At 46.7% G+C, this 19612-nt stretch overlaps 1 protein-coding gene across 1 annotated transcript in view; it reads right to left on the minus strand.

Moving 5' to 3' along the window:
* Positions 1-19612, minus strand: part of HUNK (hormonally up-regulated Neu-associated kinase) — a 58977-nt gene that overhangs the window by 12240 nt on the left and 27125 nt on the right. Inside the window, exon 2 of the mRNA XM_078059822.1 lies at positions 5003-5295. Coding sequence (XP_077915948.1) covers positions 5003-5295 — 293 coding nt within the window. The remainder of the gene's footprint in view (positions 1-5002; positions 5296-19612) is intronic.

A 19612-nucleotide genomic window follows, 5' to 3' on the forward strand; every position in this document is an offset into this window, starting at 1 on the left:
AAAGCATCCAAGAAAAGCACATAACTCCCCAAGGCCATCAGCATCTTGCAGGAAACAAGAGGGTTTTTTTGGGTTAGGTTTATCTCTAAAAGCACTGTATGAAAAGCAAATGATTTTTTAATCACTGATTTACTTACAATATGGGCATTTTGAAAAAACAGGAGAATAATTTGTTAAGCATGTACCTGATTCATATATTCCAAATGAAACCTTTTATTGAGTTCCTACAGTGCTCCAGAAATGAACTGTTTATAAAATGAAAGAGCTGTTCAGTCACTAAAAAGATGCCACTCTACAGATTGTGACCTGAAAAATAAACAAATTGGTACTAAGTCAATGAAGACACTCCCCCGAAATTCCAGGGACAGAATGGAATATTCCAAAACGAACACGGAGCTGGCTACCAGAACGCTTCCATCCAAGGGCCAACCCTAACACTAGCTGTGCTCATTCAACTTCCCCTTCATGCATTCAACAAAGTCTTGCTGTGTGCCTACCGGGCTCGATGCTGAGCTCGCTCGTGGCCTGTGCAGAAAACAGATATCAAACAAAGTCAGTTCTCGTTCGAAAAGTGCTCGGAAAGCAAAGCAGAAATGCAGTGTGAGTCTATGACCAGGGGGGCCTAGCCTGGAGAGCCGCCTGGAGGAGGTGAGCTTAGAGCGAGGACCTGAAGGATGAGCGGGATGAGTATAAGCCCAGGACATCCGTGAGGCCTTGAGCACACAGAACGCGAGCTTCGGTTTCCCAGGCACAGAATGAATGAGATGGGCTCAGAACTAATGAGAGTAAACACGTGCTCAGTACTTACTGTCTCAGTTTTGACACTTCACACAAATCGACTCATTCAATCTTCACAACAACCACGTGAAGTGGATAATCCATTATCCCTATTGTGTAGGGAGGCACGAAAGCCTGAGTGATTTGCCTGATGCAGCTTTTAAGTGGCAGAACCAGCACGTGGGTGCGGGCGGTCTGGCTTCAGAATCAACACCGCTGACCGCTGGATACCCCACTCCACAAAGCTGCTGCGTTAGAGCTTTGTGAAATCTCATATTTCCAATCGTATTTTCTAAACCCAGCTGAAACACAAAACCTTTGATATATATCACGGGCGCCTCCAGATAGGTGCTCTCTCTCAGCAGAAGGCCCTGGGATCCCAAACAGTTCCTGGATGTGAGCAGAAGTTACCCCTTCTCATCCGCCTTCTCCTCCCTCCCCTCTCTAAGAAAACCTAAGAGTTAAAAGAACTGAAGACCCTACCAGTGCTTCTTGTCAGGCCCAAGAGAACAAAGAAGCGCTCCTTCTCGTCCACTGCATTCCTCTTGAGCACAGAAGGCCCTTTCCCAATATTGATGAATGAGTAAGGTCATGGCCTTGGGAGCGGTGGCGCGGACGTTCGTCCAAATACAGGCTCGCACTCCCTTTGATCATGTGTCTCTCCGTCCTGGTCCCGCAGGGCCCCAAGGCTTGTCTCTTCCTGCTTAGGGAGGGCGGTATTGTGTTATCCTGTGATGTTTTGTCTGTACGGTTTGATTGGACTTTGTTATTTTGAATGAACAGATGAATCTCAAATTAGCCTCTCGGTATAATCACACTTTTCACCAATTGATGTTAAGAGTCAACGTTCCATCGACAATAGGCAAATCATCAGGTTTTGGCATCGTGCTGGGTGAGCACGTTTGAGAGAAAAAAGAAAAAAACAAAAAAACCAAAAACCTCGTATCTTAAATGTGGAGTACCTCAGGCAATCCTAACACAGGGTAATGAAGAAACGAGACCATACTCTACTTTTGTAAAAGCCACGGCCCTATTAGAGCCAAAGACACAAAGGTCCTGGCAGGTCCAGTTCAAGACGAATTTCTCTGCCAGCTCAGGGAATCTGCTAGACAGAGCTTTGGTTTCCTTTTTTCTCTTTCCACTTACAATATTTACATGAGTTTTCAAGATTTGCTTCCTTTAAATGATATTTCAGTAGTTCTGAGTACATAATTAAATATTTAGATTTTGTGTCACAGGAAATGAAGGCTTTGCCAGGCATTAAGCTGATAGGACACAAGGATATAGTATGAGCCTAATCAGGAACTTCGCATTTAGAGCATCCTCCGACACACATAACCGAAAGCCCTTTAAATCACTGTATATACACAGCCACCAAAACTCACCCTAAATCCTTTTGGATGATCCAATCTATTTGCTCAGAAATCTTCCCAACGAGTGACTCCGGGCCTCCCCTGAAATACTATACTCTCTTACTCATTTGCAAAATCTAACTTCAAAATAATTATGAAAGTCCATTCCATCTCTGCAGCATATAGGAGAGAAATTTCCACCATAGAGAGGGGCTACACTGAAGAGTATTCCCGCGGTAAGCTGGGTCAAGTATGCTAAAAATTGGCACTATAAAATCTGGGAAAAAGACAAGTCATTCAGCTAAAGTCACCCATGAGTCTCTTCCGAACAAACATCCTCATGTGACGTCTCCCCCACCTAACCCCCGACGTCCCGCGCACTGGCACTCATTAACATGATTGCTAGACAGAAACACGAAGAACTCCTCCAGGTTTCCCATCTTCTCTAATTTTAAAAGTTCTGAGCCTCTGCCATTTCGGGCTGACGAATCTCTTTCCAAGGAGAGAGGAAGAAGTAGAACGCCAGAGATCAGAGGAAGAAAAGCACACCGTCTTTGCTATCAAAACATTATTAAATTCATTCTTTTGACATTCTGACAGTAATTGTGCTGAGAGCGATTGGAATTTGTTAAAAATTACTTTAAAAGGCTTGTTGAGAGTTTCCTGCGGGAGAGGCCGGGGAGCCACGCACAGCCCTCGCTGGTTTTCCCCTGCTCGTCCAGGGTCCGCTGGGACCAGCAGAGTCCGTTATCCCAGCTGATTCATTCCTGAGGTTTCTGCCTTTGTCATGGCCATAAACAAAGATAGAACCGGGCACACTCACCACTGTCATTCTCCTAATCGTGCCAGAGCCGTGACACAACAGGTTTCACAAGGGTATTGTGGGAAAGAGCCAAAAATAGTGCTATTCACCTCAAATTTCTGAATGTTCCCTTCCTTGCTGATATAAACTCAAAGAGTTCTAATGAACCGAGATTTCATGACTACACGAAGAGATTCTCTCACCTCAGTGAGGAAACGATCCACCTACAGGGACTGAGCCAGGGACCCACCCCGACGGTGGCCCTAGGCTTATGCACAAGGGGGCAGAGCATCCAATCCCATGAGTATAAGTTCTGTTAATGAAAGGCCTAGAGCTGCTTTCTTCACTGATCACAACCTGAGTGGCTTTCAAACACGTAACATGCACCATGAGAAGCTGAATTTTTAAAAATATGTGTCTGGTCCAAAGGTCAAACACAGAGTTGCCATACGACCTAGCAGTTCCGCTCCTAAAGGTAGAATTCTACAAAAGAATGAAAACACATGTTCATGCTATAACCCGTATACGAAAGTTCATAGCAGCGTCGTTCACAGCAGCCAAAAGGTTGTAAACAGCCCAAATGTCCATAAACTGATGAATGGGTAAACGAAATGTGGTCTCTCCCTGCAACGGACTAGTACTCAGCCATAAAAAGGAGTGACGTGCTGATAGATGGCACACTAGGGATGAATCTTGAAAACATGATGCTACGTAAAAAGAAGTCAATCCTAAAGACCGCATACTGTTTGTTTCCTTTTATACGAAATGTCTAGAACAGGCAAATCCGCAGACAGAAAGCAGATTAGCAGCTACCAGGCCCTGGGAGGAGGGGGGAATGGAGAATGACTGCTGATGGGTACAGGGCTGTTTTTTGGAGTGATGAAAATATTCCAAAATTAGATAGTGGTAAGAGTTGCACAACTCTGTCAATATGTTAAAATGGCTGAATTGTACACTTCAAAATGAATTTCATGGTATGTGAATTGTACCTCAATACAAAAAAATGTCAAACATATGTGTGCATGTGTCACATTTGTATGTGCAAACATACGTGTGCATGTGTGTGTATACACATATATATACCCACCCACATGCACATAACACATTTCATGACTTGATCTTGCTTTTTAAAATGATAATCAATGAAACATGACCCCTAATTTTTCTCAACAACCTAGAGTGATTATTAATCATAATTTCAAGAAGGAAGAACTATGCATTTATTGGTGAAGTCCACATTTCCTTGGGAGGAAAAGAGGGCCACTTTTTAAATATTTTTCTCTTTTTTTTCCATTTTCTTTTAATACAGAACTAAAAATGACAACATTGCTAAAAATGCTATTCCCATTCCCTTCTTGTGGAGCTCCTCCTCAGGAGGGTACAGACTGGTCAAGAAAAAGTTTGATTTTCATAAGCATTCGCAAGGTGGGTCTGGCTTATGGGAACCACCCCTCCCTTGCAAGAGCAAGTTCGCAATTTAAATGGTGATTCAATTCAGGTGAATAAAACAGCTATTGAGCAACCACCACATATAAGGCAAATACAGTGAAAACACCATCCCTAGCACTAGCTGGAAAACAATCTCATGCCATCTTAACATTGATTCTTCTTTCAGGCTCCTGAGCAACTGGTCTCATTATACTTTGCAAATAAGAAGAGCAGCCAACACTTAACATGGCCCTTATTATGTACCAAGCCCGGTTCCAAGCACTTTTCATATATTCACTCATAGCATTCTATCTATTAACCCTTACACCAACCACAAGACAAGGATCGTTATTATTCTCATTTTACAGAAGAAGAGATTGAGGTTCAGAGTGGCTAAGTAATTTGCCCAGGGTCACACAACTATGAAAGGATAGAGCCAGGATGCAAACCCAGGCACTCTGGCTTCTGATGTCACTCTCTTAACCCCACGATGGCATTAACCCAGCTCACAAAATAATTCCATGACACATGCAGAAGAACTGTAAAGCACGCTGCAACCATTCAGCCTTGCGTGGAGCACACGGAAGCACTGTCCGGCCATTCAGCACAGAGTCAGTGATCAGCAGCAGGGCAGGGCCCTTACCTGTGGACCACCCCAGCCCGGTGCAGGTGCTCCACGGCAGAGATGAGCTGCCTGATGTATCTGCGGGCTTCAGACTCCTCCAGCCGCTTCTTCTCATAGATCTTGTGCATCAGGTTGCCCCCGGGACATAGCTCCATGACCAGGTAATAGCTATTCTCCGTCTCTAAGATATCAAGGAGCTGGGTGATGTTGGGGTGGCGGATCATCTGCTGAATCTGCCCCTCTCGCCGAAGGTTCTTGGTGACATAAGTGTCCTTTTTGGCTCTCTTCTTGTCAATGACTTTTATGGCCACCTGAGGAAACACCGAGAACGTGGCTGTTGTCAGACATCACGAGCAAAGGTTATTCCCTCATCATTCACAAGAACCCTAGGAAAGTACACAGCTACTTCTCTGTACCAGGAGAAAACCCTTATAAAATAAGCATCAGGGGGAAAAAGGAAAAGTGTAACATCAGGAACCAGATCCAATTATTAAGGAAGAGAGTAAAATTAGGCAAACTTGAATGGTCATCTAGAAGGCACAGTGAAGAGTCAGTGTTGAACTTGGTTTTCCACAGCCTGAAATGCCAAGTTCTACTCCAGCCAAGGGCCTCTCCTGGCTCCCTCTCAGGTTGAGCCATCATCCATCCAGGGGCTGGGATCCCCAGGGCCTCCATTTCTGAAAGAGCTAAATCTGTCCCCATCTTCAGTTCTAGGGTATGGCTGGGGACCTGGGGGATGCCATGCCCTCTCCTTTCTCCCGCCCTTTCTCTGCCCTGCACCAGGCCCTCTGGCCTCCAGCGTTCTCCTCTTCCCCTTGGTGAGTTATGGTGCAAGTTAGCTCTTGGCCCTACATCAGGATCCTGGTGGTTGCTGCTCCAGCGCTATATCCCAGCTACGCACAGAACACCCCTCCTGGGTCACTGCCCTCACAATCAACATGTCACATGCACAGACCCTCCAGCTTTGCATAAAGGCAGAGAAAGAGGGAGGAGGGGGATTTTGTCTTTTCCAGCCAGATCTGCACCCCTTCCCTTTGGTGGCATTCACCTCCCTGCTCACCAGGCCCTAAAACACACCGTTTTTGCCCTTTACGACTTCGCTCCTCTTGCTATCGGAGCAGCCACTGACATCATGTCGATTCCTTCTGCTGATGCCTCCTCACCTTTCCTTCCTCTCTGTTCCCACGCCACCGATCCGGTTTATTTAGGACTATGCCTCCAGCACCCAGATGCACCATCCCTGGGACTCGAACAACCCAAGTTGTTCCGTGGAAGGCTACTGAGCCACAGGGTGTGGGACCCAAAGAGTGGTTCTTCCACCTCTATTTATTTCCTTTTTGTGTGATTATATTTTATAACTTTCATAATATACTCAATATATTAGTACAGAGTTATGATATAAATCAAAAAATAAATGATTGGTAGATGACTGACAGACAATATTTGCAGTGAGGAGTTCACACATTTTTTCCTGACATAGGTTTGTGATTAAAAAATCAATTCAGTCTTGGGGGCCCCTGGGTGGTTCAGTCAGTTAAGCGTCTGCCTTTGGCTCAGGTCATGATCTCAGGGTCCTGGGATCGAGCCCCGCGTCGGGCTCCCTGCTTAGGGAGGAGTCTCCTTCTCCCTCTATCCCCACCCCCGCTCATGCTCTCTCTCTCTCTCACTCTCTTTCAAATAAATAAATAAAATCCTTAATAATAATAATAATAATAATAATAATTAAGTCTGGCCACCACTAGCCTGGACTATGACATCGATGCCCTACCCCTTTTCCCTGGTGCTTGTCTTGGCTGCCCTTGAAGTCACTCTATGCTCTGCCTCGAAATCACTGGGTCTGGAACTCTGATTTCTCGCTTAAAGCTCTTTGGGCCTCACCGCTGCCTACAATGCAAGGTCCACACTCCCTGGCCCAGCACTCAAGCTCCTCCAACCAGGCCAACCCCAGCTGCCCTGGGAGCCAGTCTCCTCTCTCTCCCGAATACACACTGGGTTACCCTCCAAGCTTGTGCTCATGCCACCACCCCCAACCCATCCGAACACCCCAGTCCTGAAGCCGCTAACTCAAGTCCCACCTCCCTCCCAGAGGGTGCTTTCTCTCCTTTTCCCTAGGGCCCACCACAGCCATCAGCTGCAGTCCCACTGAGCACTCAGCCCTTGAAGCAGGGACCACTCTCCTCTTCATCACGCGCAGCTCTGCATAAACAGTAAGGGACCAACAGGTTACCACCCGAGCGAATCATTGAACCTTTTTATTTTTATTTTTTTTAATTTTTTATTTTTTTTAAAGATTTTATTTATTTATTTGAGACAGAGAGAATGAGAGAGAGAGAGCACATGAGAGGGGAGAGGGTCAGAGGGAGAAGCAGGCTCCTTGCTGAGCAGGGAGCCCGATGTGGGACTCGATCCAGGGACTCCAGGATCATGACCTGAGCCGAAGGCAGTCGCTTAACCAACTGAGCCACCCAGGCGCCCCGAACCTTTTTATTTTTAACCACTGATGCAAAAATAGCTGTGAATAGCTTAATTTATTATCTCTTCTGGAGAGCAGAGTCTCACTTATTTTTTTAAAATTTTTAAATTGACATATAACAGTACAGTAGTTTTAGGTAGATGGCATACTGATCTGAGATGGTGTAGATCCTCCAAATGGATTACCACAATAAATTTAGTTAACATCCATCACTACACATAGTTATAACTTGCGTGTGTGTGTGTGTGTGATAGGAACTTTTAAGATGTTCTGCCTCAGCAACTTTTAAATATACAAGACGGTATTGTTAACTATAGTCATCATGCTGTATGTTATAACCCTAGGACTTATTTATCTGATAACTGGAAGTTTGTGCCTTTTGAACCCCTTCACCCATTTTAATGGGGGATTTTCAGGTCCTTAATCCAAAAATATGACTAAGAGGGGACAATCGGCCAACGGACAGACAAGCTGGGGGTCTGCTGTAGCCCAAGTCAGGCTGAGGCTGAGGCTGTCCCCCACTCTGGCTGTAGTTTGGCCCCAACAAGGTCAGGAAATGCTAGACTAAAAGCTTTAAAAACTGTACTCATTTGTGACCCTCCCCCCGCCAAAAAAATATATACACAAATATATACACACACATGCCCACACATACACATGCACAGACATCCACAGACATCCACACCCACATGTACACACATATGGGTGTGCATGTGCATACCCATATGTGTGCGTGCGCATATCCCTATGTACATATCCATTGTCTCATGAGGGTGGAGAGAAAGAGCGATGCTGAAAAGTACAATTAGATTCTGTCTCTGCTTGAGTCTGTGTTGCAATGTTTTAAAAATTACACCCTCTGGCAATGAAGTTCTTAAAAGTCCTATGAACAAACAATAGTCTGAAAGCCCAGCAGTAATACGATCTGCCTTTTTCAACAGAGCACACAATAATTATTAGGATAATTTATTTAGCTCTTCAATTGTCTGTCGTAGGTTATATAACGGCCACCCAAGGACTTTCAGTCCTACTCCCTGGAACGTGTGAATGGGGCCTTATTCGGAAAAAGCGAAGGATTTTGAGATGAGATTAACCGGGACCCTCCGGTGGGCCCTAAATGTCAGCTCAAGTGTCTTTTTGAAATAGAGGCCAGGGGGGAGATTTCGCACAAATACCCAGAGGAGCAGGCTGTGGGAAGGAGGAGAGAGACGGCGGCGGCAGCCCACAAGCCAGGGCGTCCCGCAGCTACCAGAACCATCGGAGGGAGCACGGCCCTGGCAACACCTTGAGTTTGGACCAATGACATTGACTTTGGACTTCTGGCCTCCAGAACTGCGAGAAAATACATTCCTGTTGCTTTAAGCCACCAAGTGTGCGGGGCTCTGTCACGTAGCCCCAGGACACTAGCACACCAGATGTGCCCCCCTGTCATTGGGTTACCTGGGTTCCCACGTTCTGCTGGTTCTGAGAACCCCCCAAGTGAAGGCCCTGAGGCCCCCAAGTCACCCCATTAACCCCCCCCCCATTTCCACGCACGACCCCAGCCCCAGGCTTTTTACTTCACCCCGGACACTTATCACCTCTGCCTTGATAATACTGAAAATGGAATGCCGTTCTTGATTACATCAGCGTCATCTCTAACAACTGAAATGGGAAACACTGAGCGGGAAATTAAGGGAAAGGCAGTCAATGATCAGCAAAGGGAGGCATCTAATTTAATTTGACAGTAATCAGAGATTTGCAGGCAGAGTAGATCCAACACTGATTCTACGAGGTGGAATCTCGGCATGCTGATGGGTCTCTTGCCGAAAAGAGAAACTGCTTGAGTCAGGAGAGTTGTACCAAGTAAAAATTAAATGGGTGCAGACTCAAGCTGAGGACCAAGGCCAAGGACCCAACTGAAAGCGTGTGTTTGGGGAGGGGTGGGTGGTGGGGGGGTGTCAAGGGGGTACGGAAGCCTGGATGTCATCCTCGGCACATCAAGAGAAACAATCTTGCTGTGGAAGGTGAATCCAACGACTGCAGCTCTTCAACAGACTCAAGTTGCAAAGTCTCCCGAAATCTTACAAAGGGATCCGTTTTCAAAGACTGCCCCCATGTTCCCAAGAGGAGTTGCCAAGTCTTGCGGGGGTGGTGGAAAAGGAACACAGAGAGAATAACACGGCTCCAGTGGACCACAGTTGAAATGGATTATTCACCAACTTCTCTCATTAAGTAAGAAATTGCATTACTCACAACCTGGCAACTCCTACCGTCCTCCACCACCCCTCCCCCCCGCTCCCACCAAAAAAAAAAAATGCCTACCAGTGATGGGTAAGATCAGCAAATTTAAATAGCTAAGCTCCTAAGAAAGGAAAGGAAATCCCCCCAAGACCAAAATAATGAGTGTATCTAAGATAACTGGATGGTAGCTACGTAAAGATACAGGAGATGGGCACCTGGGTGGCATGGTGGGTTAAATGTCCCACTCTTGGCTTTGGCTCAGGTCCTGATCTCAGGGCTGTGAGATCCACCCCGACTCAGGCTCTAATCACCGTGGTGTCTGCTTGAGATTCTCTCTCCCTCTCCCTCTACCCCTCCCGCTTGTGCACTCTCTCTCTCTCTAAAATAAATAAATAAATGTTGGGGGGGGAAGATGCAGGAGAGAAGGGGTATCTGCAGGTAAGAAGATCCTGAGGATGAAAAGGAAAAGGTGGGCGAGTCTGCTCCGCATGGAAGGGGAGGAGCAACACAGGAAAGGGGGAGGAGCTCAAGTGCTTGGATCCCAATTTGACAGGAGAAAGATGAGTAGCAGAAAAGAAATCGTGCTTGATGGCCTGTATTAGGAGGAAAAATTCCAACACTGAATTGTATTTCAGAAGGAGGGATGCACAAAATCATCTGACCCCGTCATGGCACACACTCATACCTAAGATAATGTGCATAAAGCACTTAGTACGATGTCAGGCCCATAGTAAGTGCTCCTTAAATTGATGCTCTTACTATCATTACCACTGTTACTTTCACTGAAGCAACCTATAGAGAGGGTGAAAAAGCACTCCAGCTTAGTTCAGCTAAGAAAAAAAAAAATGTGCGTTTCCTTCCCCCGGCAGATTAAAAAAGAAACCTGGACCGCATTTCGGCATCCCGAACTCTCTGGAATTGAGTTGCTTTTGAATCCCAAGGCAATGGTTTAATATCAGCCTAGTCTCTCATCTTCTTTAAATATTGACTTAGTTGAGACTGTCTACATAGGATCAGAGTTAACAGGATTTAAAATTCATCCCTTCATCCTCGATCACCTCCACTGCCTTTAAAATTCATTACTCTCAAACACATCAAGAATTGTGGATGTGTCCAATCTCTAAAATGAAAAGACAGATGCAAAATGGATCTTCCATACGACTAAGAAAAAGAATGCTGACTAAAGACCTACTCCTTAATATCACAAAAACATACACGCATGTTTTACCCCTTCTACAATGTGTGCTGTGGTTTTGGAAAGTTTAGAGTCTTTCTTTAATCTAAGCTCTTTCATACCATGTTTTAAATAATCAGAAGGCACAGGGAGTAAGAGGCCATGACCAACTGAATTTTCTTACTACATGGAAATTAGTGAAAAAAGGAGCTTTCTTCCAGAATGCTTTGGTTTTTTGTTTTTTTAAGATTTATTTATTTGAGAGAGAGAGTGCACGTGCGCACACACATGAGCAGGGGAGGGGCAGAGGGAGAGGAAGAATCCTCAAGCAGACTCCCTGCTGAGCGCAGAGCCTGATTCGGGGCTCCATCCCAGGACTCTGAGATCATGACCTGAGTTGAAATCAAGAGTTGGGCGCTTAACGGACTGAGCCACCCAGGAGCCCCCAGAATGCTTTGGTTTCTTAATGAATAATGTATGTTAAACTCAAATGACTCTTTTCTTCTTCAGCAAACATCTATTAAGCACCTAAAATACACCTGACACTGTTCCACACGCCAAGTGTACACTATGGAAGAGACATGGATCTTCAGGCTCTCTCATGGGGAGAACTCGGATCCTCTGTTGTGGTTCAAGTTTACCATCTGTTATGGACTGAAGTGTGTCCTCCTGCCGCAAAATTTGTATGTTGAAGCCGAACCCCCAAGGTGACTGTAATTGGAGAAAAGAGCCTTTAGAAGGTATTTAAGATTAAAGGAGATGATAAGGGTGAGGCCCTAATCTGATAAGACTTGGTGTCCATATAAGAGGAGGAAGAGATACCACAGATCTCTCTCTCTCTCTCTCTCTCTGCTCAAGCATAGAGGAAAGGCCACATGAGGACATAGCAAGAGGACAGCCATCTACAAACAAGGAAGGAGGCCTCACCAGAAACCAACCCTACACCTTGATCTTGGATGTCCAGCCTCCAGAGCTGTAAGAAAATAAGTATCTGTTGCTTACACCCCCAGTCTGTAGTCTGTGGTTATGGCCGCCCAAGCAGACCACAAGATCATCCAAGCATCATACAATTCTATGGGATTCCCTTATCCTGCAGAAGAATGAAAACCTGAGTAAGAGCCAAGGGCTCGTGTGCCTTCACCAAGGGCTGGGGCCGGACCTGTTTCTTTCCTGATCTCACTTGCTTTCCACACTCCAGCAGGTGATGGGGTGGCACAGCATGGCAGCTGGGCCTTCGGGCTCCAAGGCCCCAGAGCCTTGACTCCCGAGCCTGTCTCTGCCACTTGGTAGCCCGGACCTTTCTAAGCCGTCGCTTAAAAAAAAAAAAAAAATGCAGGGAAGGATAATAGTGCATACCTCATAGGGGAGAAATAAACGAGGCCACCCAGGAAGGGTGCTCAGCACCAGGAGCATTCATGGAAGCCCTCAAGAAGTGTTCACTGCTGGGAGCTGCAGGTTTTGTGCAAGAGGAGTGGACACAGAGCCAGGAAGCCCCGCCCCCAGGCTCCCATCTCCACTGCTCCCCATCGTCCTCACAAGCAGGTCTGGGGCCCTCAGACCCCCTGGTCAGGCGGTCAGAGCAGTGCTCATACCTCTTTTCTGAGCTCTGTCTCCACCATCCCCTCGGGGCTGCCTTCCCAGTCCTGCCCCCCACCCGGGCCTGGAATTCCCTGGCCAGACCCCACTCCCTTCTGACCTCCGACGACAGCTTACTTCTCCACCCCAGACTACCTCATGTCACCGATGCTTCCCCAGCTCTCACGCCCACCACACACGCTTAACAGTTTGGGACACCTTCACTGAAACCTCCGGTGTCTGGCCTCCTCTCTTTTGGGTTCCCAGCTTCTAGCTCAGTGCTTGGCTCTTGGGGAGCTACTGGGGGAGAGAAAGGGAGGGAGGGCGAGAAGAAAGGAAAGAAGGGAGGACGGATGGACCCACCAGTTGGCTTCCTGGTCACCTCTACTCCTGCCTTGGGTAGGTCTAACCACTCAAGCCCTCCCCATCCTCTGCTATAAGACAGGTAGACCAAAATCCTTCCCTTCGACCATTAAAATGATAAAACATGGTGCCACCTACGGACGTGTTTCAGCTTGTGCGGGATTACGATGCAGAGACACAGACGCTCCCTCTTTGAGAAATGTCACCTTCCGTGAGAGGCTTCCCAGACCCGCCAACTCCAGTTGTGCCCATGCCCTGTGCCCCCACCGTGGCACTTGGCATCCCTCACTCTATCCTGTGTTTCTACTGGGCTATAACAGGCTGACCCTCCTTCACAGCACTACATTCGCCCACCTCCACACCCCCTTCCAGACTCTGGGATCGGCCCCCCTGAACCCCTCTCAGCTTTTTTCAAGCCTCATCCTTTTCCTAGAACACTCTTCTAAAACCCCCTTCTTGGCATTAGCCCCACTGTCTCTCCAAACGGTGGCTTGCCCTTGCATGCCCAGTGCCTGGCACAGTGTCAGGAACAGAGGAGCTCAATAAACATGTACGAGAGCCAAGGTACGTGCAAGTTAAGGAAAGCGGGAGAAAAGGAGGGAGGATGGATGCCTACAGCCACCACCTGTGTGCCCTGTGGATGCCACTTCAGCCTGGACAGAAGCCACACAACTTAGACTGAATGCCAGCGGAAGCAGATCAGAGGACACTGCACAAAGGGTATCCCTGGTGGCCCTCTCTGGATGAGTCAGAGAAAGAAATTGGGGGTCACTGCCAAGCTAAAGGCAGTGGGCTGATGTCCCCTGCTCACCACACATGTACTGGAACCGTCCCGCCATCCTCCCACATAAAGCCGTTTCGTGCTTCCTAAGCATCCGGCTGAGTATGGGAGAAGTCACCAGGGAGAGAGGCGCCATGACCAGTGTGTGTCTGGCACCCTGGCATTCCAGCACAGAAGATCCGTCACTCTTCAAAGGCCACCCCCTGGTGCCACCCTAAGTCCCTCTCACTGCCACATCTAACTCTGGACTGTGCATCTGCTAGAGAGCCCTTCTCCCTCCCAAACTTGTCTGACCCATCTGTCACCTTCTCGAGAGCAACTAATCGGGGAGGGAGGGGGGACAGGAAAGCTCTCCAAAAGCAAGGACCAACCCCCATTTCTCCCAGAGGAAGAGCCAAAGTGCTGATGATGCCCACAGCTCCCCAACACACAGCCAGCTCGCTCTCTGACTCCATCGCCCTCTGGTCCCCCTCCCGTTCCCTCAGCTCACCCACTGCCTCCTTACCGTTCCTCGGATGAGACAGGTATATCCCACCTGGGGGCTGGGGCCGAACACTTACTCACTCACCTCCAAGACTTTGCTGAGATATCGCCTCTCAGAGAGGCTTCTCTGAGTCACCTGCTTATAGCTATAACCACCCAGCACTTAATATAATTACTTGTAGCCTGTTCTCCCCCACCTTGGCACTGGTCACTTCTTAAATCGTACACAGCTCATTGATTGAGTATGGAATCTGCCTGATGCTCGGATACTCCAGAAGCCAAGGCACCTTCCCATGCTCTCAGCATCCAGAAGAGTCTCTGGCACACAGACAACACTCCGGTATTTCTTGAAGGAATGAATGAATGAGTACAAGTGTTGCTGGAAGTAAAAGATTCTATTAACTACATCAGAATCTGTTATAGACTGAATTGCGCGTCTCTCCATCCAATTCATATGTTGAAGACCTAACCTCTCATGTGACTATATGGAGACAGGGCCTTTAAAGAGGTAATTACAAGTAAACAAGACAACAGGGGGGTTCCCTTATCCAATGGGACAGGTCTCCTTATACGGAGAGGAAGAGACACCAGGGGTTCATGAGCACAGAGAAAAGAAGGCAGCCGTCTGCAAGCCAACGAGAGAGGGCTCGGGAGAAACCAAACCTGCCGACACCTTGATCTTGGACTTCCAGCCTCCAGAGCTGTTAAGAAGATAAATGTCTGTGGTTTAAGCCACCTGGTTGTGGCACCGTGTGATGGCAGCTCCAGCAGCCTAACGCAGAACCTTTAGGAAAGTTATCAGGAATACTAGAATGGCTTACTCTGTACACCGCGTTCTAACAATAAAGTCTGGAGAACAATGCTGGACGAAATGAATCGGGCAAGGGGTGAGCTGGAGGGACCGTCCCTAAAGCCACGAAGAAAATGACAAGGAGCTGAGGGCTCTGAGGCTCCGGGCTCCAGCCCAAGCCTGAGCTGATGTACAAGGGCTGAAAACTGTGGCGATTAGCATGACCCAGTGGGGAATTCTGAAAATAAACTGGTTTCACGCCTTCCCAAGAAACGCTATGTGTAAATGCACCTGAGTGGAACGTGCGCCTGTGTGCAGGATACTTATTTCACAGAAAGCAGAAAATATCCTTTGCTGGCTTTATAATTAATTTCAAGGTTGCTCCGATTCACAGAGAGACGATGCTAGACAGCAAACACACATCGCTGTCTTTTATAGGGGTCCATTAATTGCTGCTATTTGTGCAGCGGAGCGTGACGGCTTCTGACCCCTGGCTCCCCACAGCCACCCTCCTGCTGCTGTGCACTAAAATCTGTCTTCTTGTAAATGAGGGGGAAAAGTCTCCTTCCCCAATTTAAACAACAGAGCTCATTAGGACATGATTTGGCAACGATAACAGAACCCAGCGCTGGGTAAAGGCAAAGAGCTCAACTCCGGTGGAAGGGGGGGAAAAAAGCCGGCTCGCAAGGTAAGCCCACCCCGTGGCGTTCTGAAACCTCGGTGGCTGGGGATTCTCTGTGCCCAGGCTCCAGCTCCAGCTCGGAAAGCAAATCACGTCCTGACACCCTAGAAACATCCTGCTGGTGGGAAACCAGAAACTGCTTCCTGCAAGCAAGGAAAAATGCAAACTGGAGAATTTTCAGAAGGCAAGGTGCACCGGCGGGGCCGCATACCAAGGGCAGTAGCTATGCAAACTGGAATTCTTATCCAGAGTCCGTCTGCGTAGACAGAATATGCACGCCCCTGGTCGTCAAAATGTATTTATTATCCGCAGGATAAAAAGTAACCCCAAATTCCGGGGCCCAGAGTTCTCCACAACTCGGGAATCTTAAGGGGAGATGAAGTTCGAATTAAAACAGGTAGTGCTAAAATCATTTCTCTTTGGCTTTGGAAAAGAGTCAGAAGGCCCAGTTTGGCAACAGATGATGAGTTTTTTTTTACACCGCATAGAATTAATCTTGGTACTCCCCACCATGCTTGGCTCCCGAAGTGCCAAATATATTGAATCCATAAATACCTAGGTTAAAAAACTGAATACCCAGTTGTCTCCAACTCCGATCCCCCAGCAACCCCTTCCTGCTCCATTTTTCTTCCAGTTTGGCCCCATTTTCAATTACCCAGAATATCACTTGGTGACAATGGAGAGCAAGCCTCAAATGACATCATCTGAAAGCCAATAGATGGATGAATCCAAAACAAAATGGGTTGGTTAGGCATGACTACCCCTGGCCATCCATCACTATCAACTTGCTGAGAAGAGGAGCTTCCCCACTGCCCATGTGGACGGCCTGCACCCCAACCCTCCCTAGCCAGCCTCACCAAAAATCGTAATTGTCCCTGTTCTCTGTGCTCCTGTCCTGGAGGCCATCATCATCCCCACCTGTTGCCAGAGCAGTTGACTCTTTGCCCTCTCCCTTCCTGGCAACCAGTCACCAAGTCTCCAGAAGGTTCCTTCCTTGCCATGTCTATTGCTCTGGCCAGCCTTCTAAGGGCTTCCCTGCACTCCTTCAGGTCTCCCCCCGCCCTTCTCCACACTGAGACATTAGAGTTGTCCTTCTAAGGATGGTTATGATCATCCTTTAAAATAAACTTGATTCCTTAATGAGAAATTTAAAAATCCTTCTTGATCTGGCACCAGCCCCCTGACCTCCCCCTCTGCTTTTTTTTTTGGAACATTTTATTCTGACTAGCTTCCATCCTATCAACTTTCATTGACCCAGCTGTTTCTGTTCAAATATTTTCACATAATAGTCACAGTGAGACATGTGGTCCTTAGGGTCTTGGTTGTTCTTTTTTATTATTTCTTTGGATAGGACACCTACCATAAAATAAACCATTATTAAGTATGTTCATATCTGTTGTGCGGCCATCACCATCTCCATCTCCAGAACACTTTTCATCTTGCCAAACTGAAGCTCTGTCAGTCTCTTCAACAAATGGTGCTGGGAGAACTGGACAGGTACATGCAAAGAATGAAACAGGACCACTTTTCTACACCATACACAAAAATAAACTCAAAATGGATTAAGGACCTAAATGTGAGACCTAAAACCATAAGAGCCCGGAAGAGAGCAGAAGCAGTAATTTCTCTTACATCGGCCATAGCAACATTTTTCTAGATAGGTCTCCTGAGGCAAGGGAAACAAAAGCAAAAGTAAACTCTTAGGACTGCATAAAATACAATCTTCTGCACAGCAAAGGAAAAAATTAACAAAACTAAAAGACAACCTACTGCATGAGAGAACATATTTGCAAATGACATACCCGATAAAGGGTTAGTATCCCAAATATATAAAGAACTGATACAACTCAATGCCCAAAAAAACCCCAAATATAATCCAATTAAAATTTGGGCAGAAGACATGAACAGACATTTCTCCAAAGAAGACATCCAGATGGCCAGCAGATACATGAAAAGATGCTCAACATCACTGATCATCAGGGAACTGCAAATCAAAACCACAGTGAGCTATCACGACATGCCTGTCAGAATGGCTAAAATCAAAAATGCAAGAAACAACAGGTGTTGGTGAGGATGTGGAGAAAAAGGAACCTTTGTGCACTGCTGGTAGGAATGCAAGCTGGTACAGCCACTCTGGAAAACAGTATGGAGGTTCCTCAAAAAGTTAAAAAGAGAACTACCCTATGACCCAGTAATTCCACTACTGAGTGCTGACCCAAAGAATGCAAAAACCCTAATTCAAAAGGATATATGCTCCTCTATGTTTGTTATAGTATTATTTACAATAGCCAAATTATGGAGGCAACCTAAGCGTCCCTCGACAGATGAATGGATAAAGAAGATGTGGGGTGTGTGTGTGTGTGTGTGTGTGTGTGTGTGTGTGTATACACAATGGAATATTATTCAGCCATAAAAAAAGAATGAAATCTTGCCATTTGCAAAGACATGGATGGATGTAGAGGGTATAATGTTAAGTGAAGTAAGTCAGCAAAAAGACAAATATGATCTTACTCATATGTGGAATTTAAGAAACAAACAAATGAACAAAGAAAAAAAAGAGACAAACCAAAAGACTCTTCAATGCAGAGAACACACTGATCTTGGCTATTATTGTGAGTGACTGTTAATGAGATATGTTACATTTTTTTTCATACTTTGCGACGTCTGACATGTATTTTTTACACTTAGAGCACATGTCAATTTGGATCAGGTACATTTCCAGGGTTCAACGGCCACATGCAGCGAGTGGCCAGGGTGTGGGGAGAGCGCTGTCCAGGCTCAATGGCTCTGGCCAAGTCCCTTACCCTCTGAGCCCCGGACACAGCGCACTACCTTCCTGAGACTGAGCACTCAACAGAAAAGTCTGAATGAATGAATGTGTAAAGAAATGCTCCCCTGTCTCATCTACAAGCTGCACAGATTACCCATCACACAAATTTGTAGTGAAGATGAAATCACACATTTTTTTTATTTAAATTCAACTAGCCAACATACAGTAAGTGCATCATTAGTTTCAGATGTAGAGTTCAAGAATTTATCAGTTGCGTACAAGACCCGGTGCTCATCACATCATGTGCCCTCCTTAATGCCCATCACCCAGTTACCCCGTTCCCCCACCCACCTCCCCTCCAGCAACCCTCAGCTTGTTTCCTACAGTTAAAGAGTCTCTCATGGTTTGTCTCCCTCTCTATTACTGCACACCTTTTGGAACAAAACCAAGGGAGGAGTCCCAGAACTAAGAAATCCTGGACAAAAAAACCTAACCCCAATAAGCCTCAGATTATTCATCTGAGGGAGTAATAATGGCGGCCAAAGTACATCGCGCAAAGTGCTTGGTACACAGTAACCATTCATTAGCTGTAGTTACAACTGAGCAAACACAGTGACAACACAGTGGGACAGGATATGATTGATCTCTGCAGATAGCGCTAATGGGGGAGAAAACAAAAGTCAGGACTGCTCGGAGAGAGGGGGCTATCTCATGGAAATAACAGTTGTGCATTAACTGAGCACAGGAATCCTTATCAGCCCTCCCGTCTCCTGCCCCCGGGACTGCTGGTGACCCTCTCACATGAGGTCCTCGATACACGTCTGCAGATGGTTTCCCCACGCCGCGTGCGCACATGGCTTCCTTCGCCCCACTTCAATCACACGCTCAGCGTCAGGGCCAGCCCCAGTGCCTGTGTTCATCAGAAAGAGAAAGCCAGGTCTTTTTTCCACTCTGCTCTGATTTATACGTGGACATTTACGGTGTCAGTCTGTATAAAAGCAGAATTTGTGTTCCTGCAATGACACCATAAATCCTCCTGGCCTCCCTTCCGCTCACTGGGAATATCGAATGTTCTGCTTCCACTGACAACAGATAATGGCTCTTAGGAAGGGCAAAGAATTCACATGAAGATAACAGGGACCTCGGCGGGAGGTGTGTGCGTGTTTTCACGCATGTGTGCACAGGGTGGGGGCTGCAGGGAGAAGGCCTGGGTGAAACCCGAACCCCCGAGCGCTTGATTCTTTTTTCTTTCTTTAAATACAGATTGTTTTAAAAAAAAGGATAAAAAAATAAAAAAATAAAAAATAAAAATAA

Source organism: Halichoerus grypus, chromosome 1 (assembly GCF_964656455.1).
Source record: "Halichoerus grypus chromosome 1, mHalGry1.hap1.1, whole genome shotgun sequence".
Classification (NCBI taxonomy): domain Eukaryota; kingdom Metazoa; phylum Chordata; class Mammalia; order Carnivora; family Phocidae; genus Halichoerus; species Halichoerus grypus.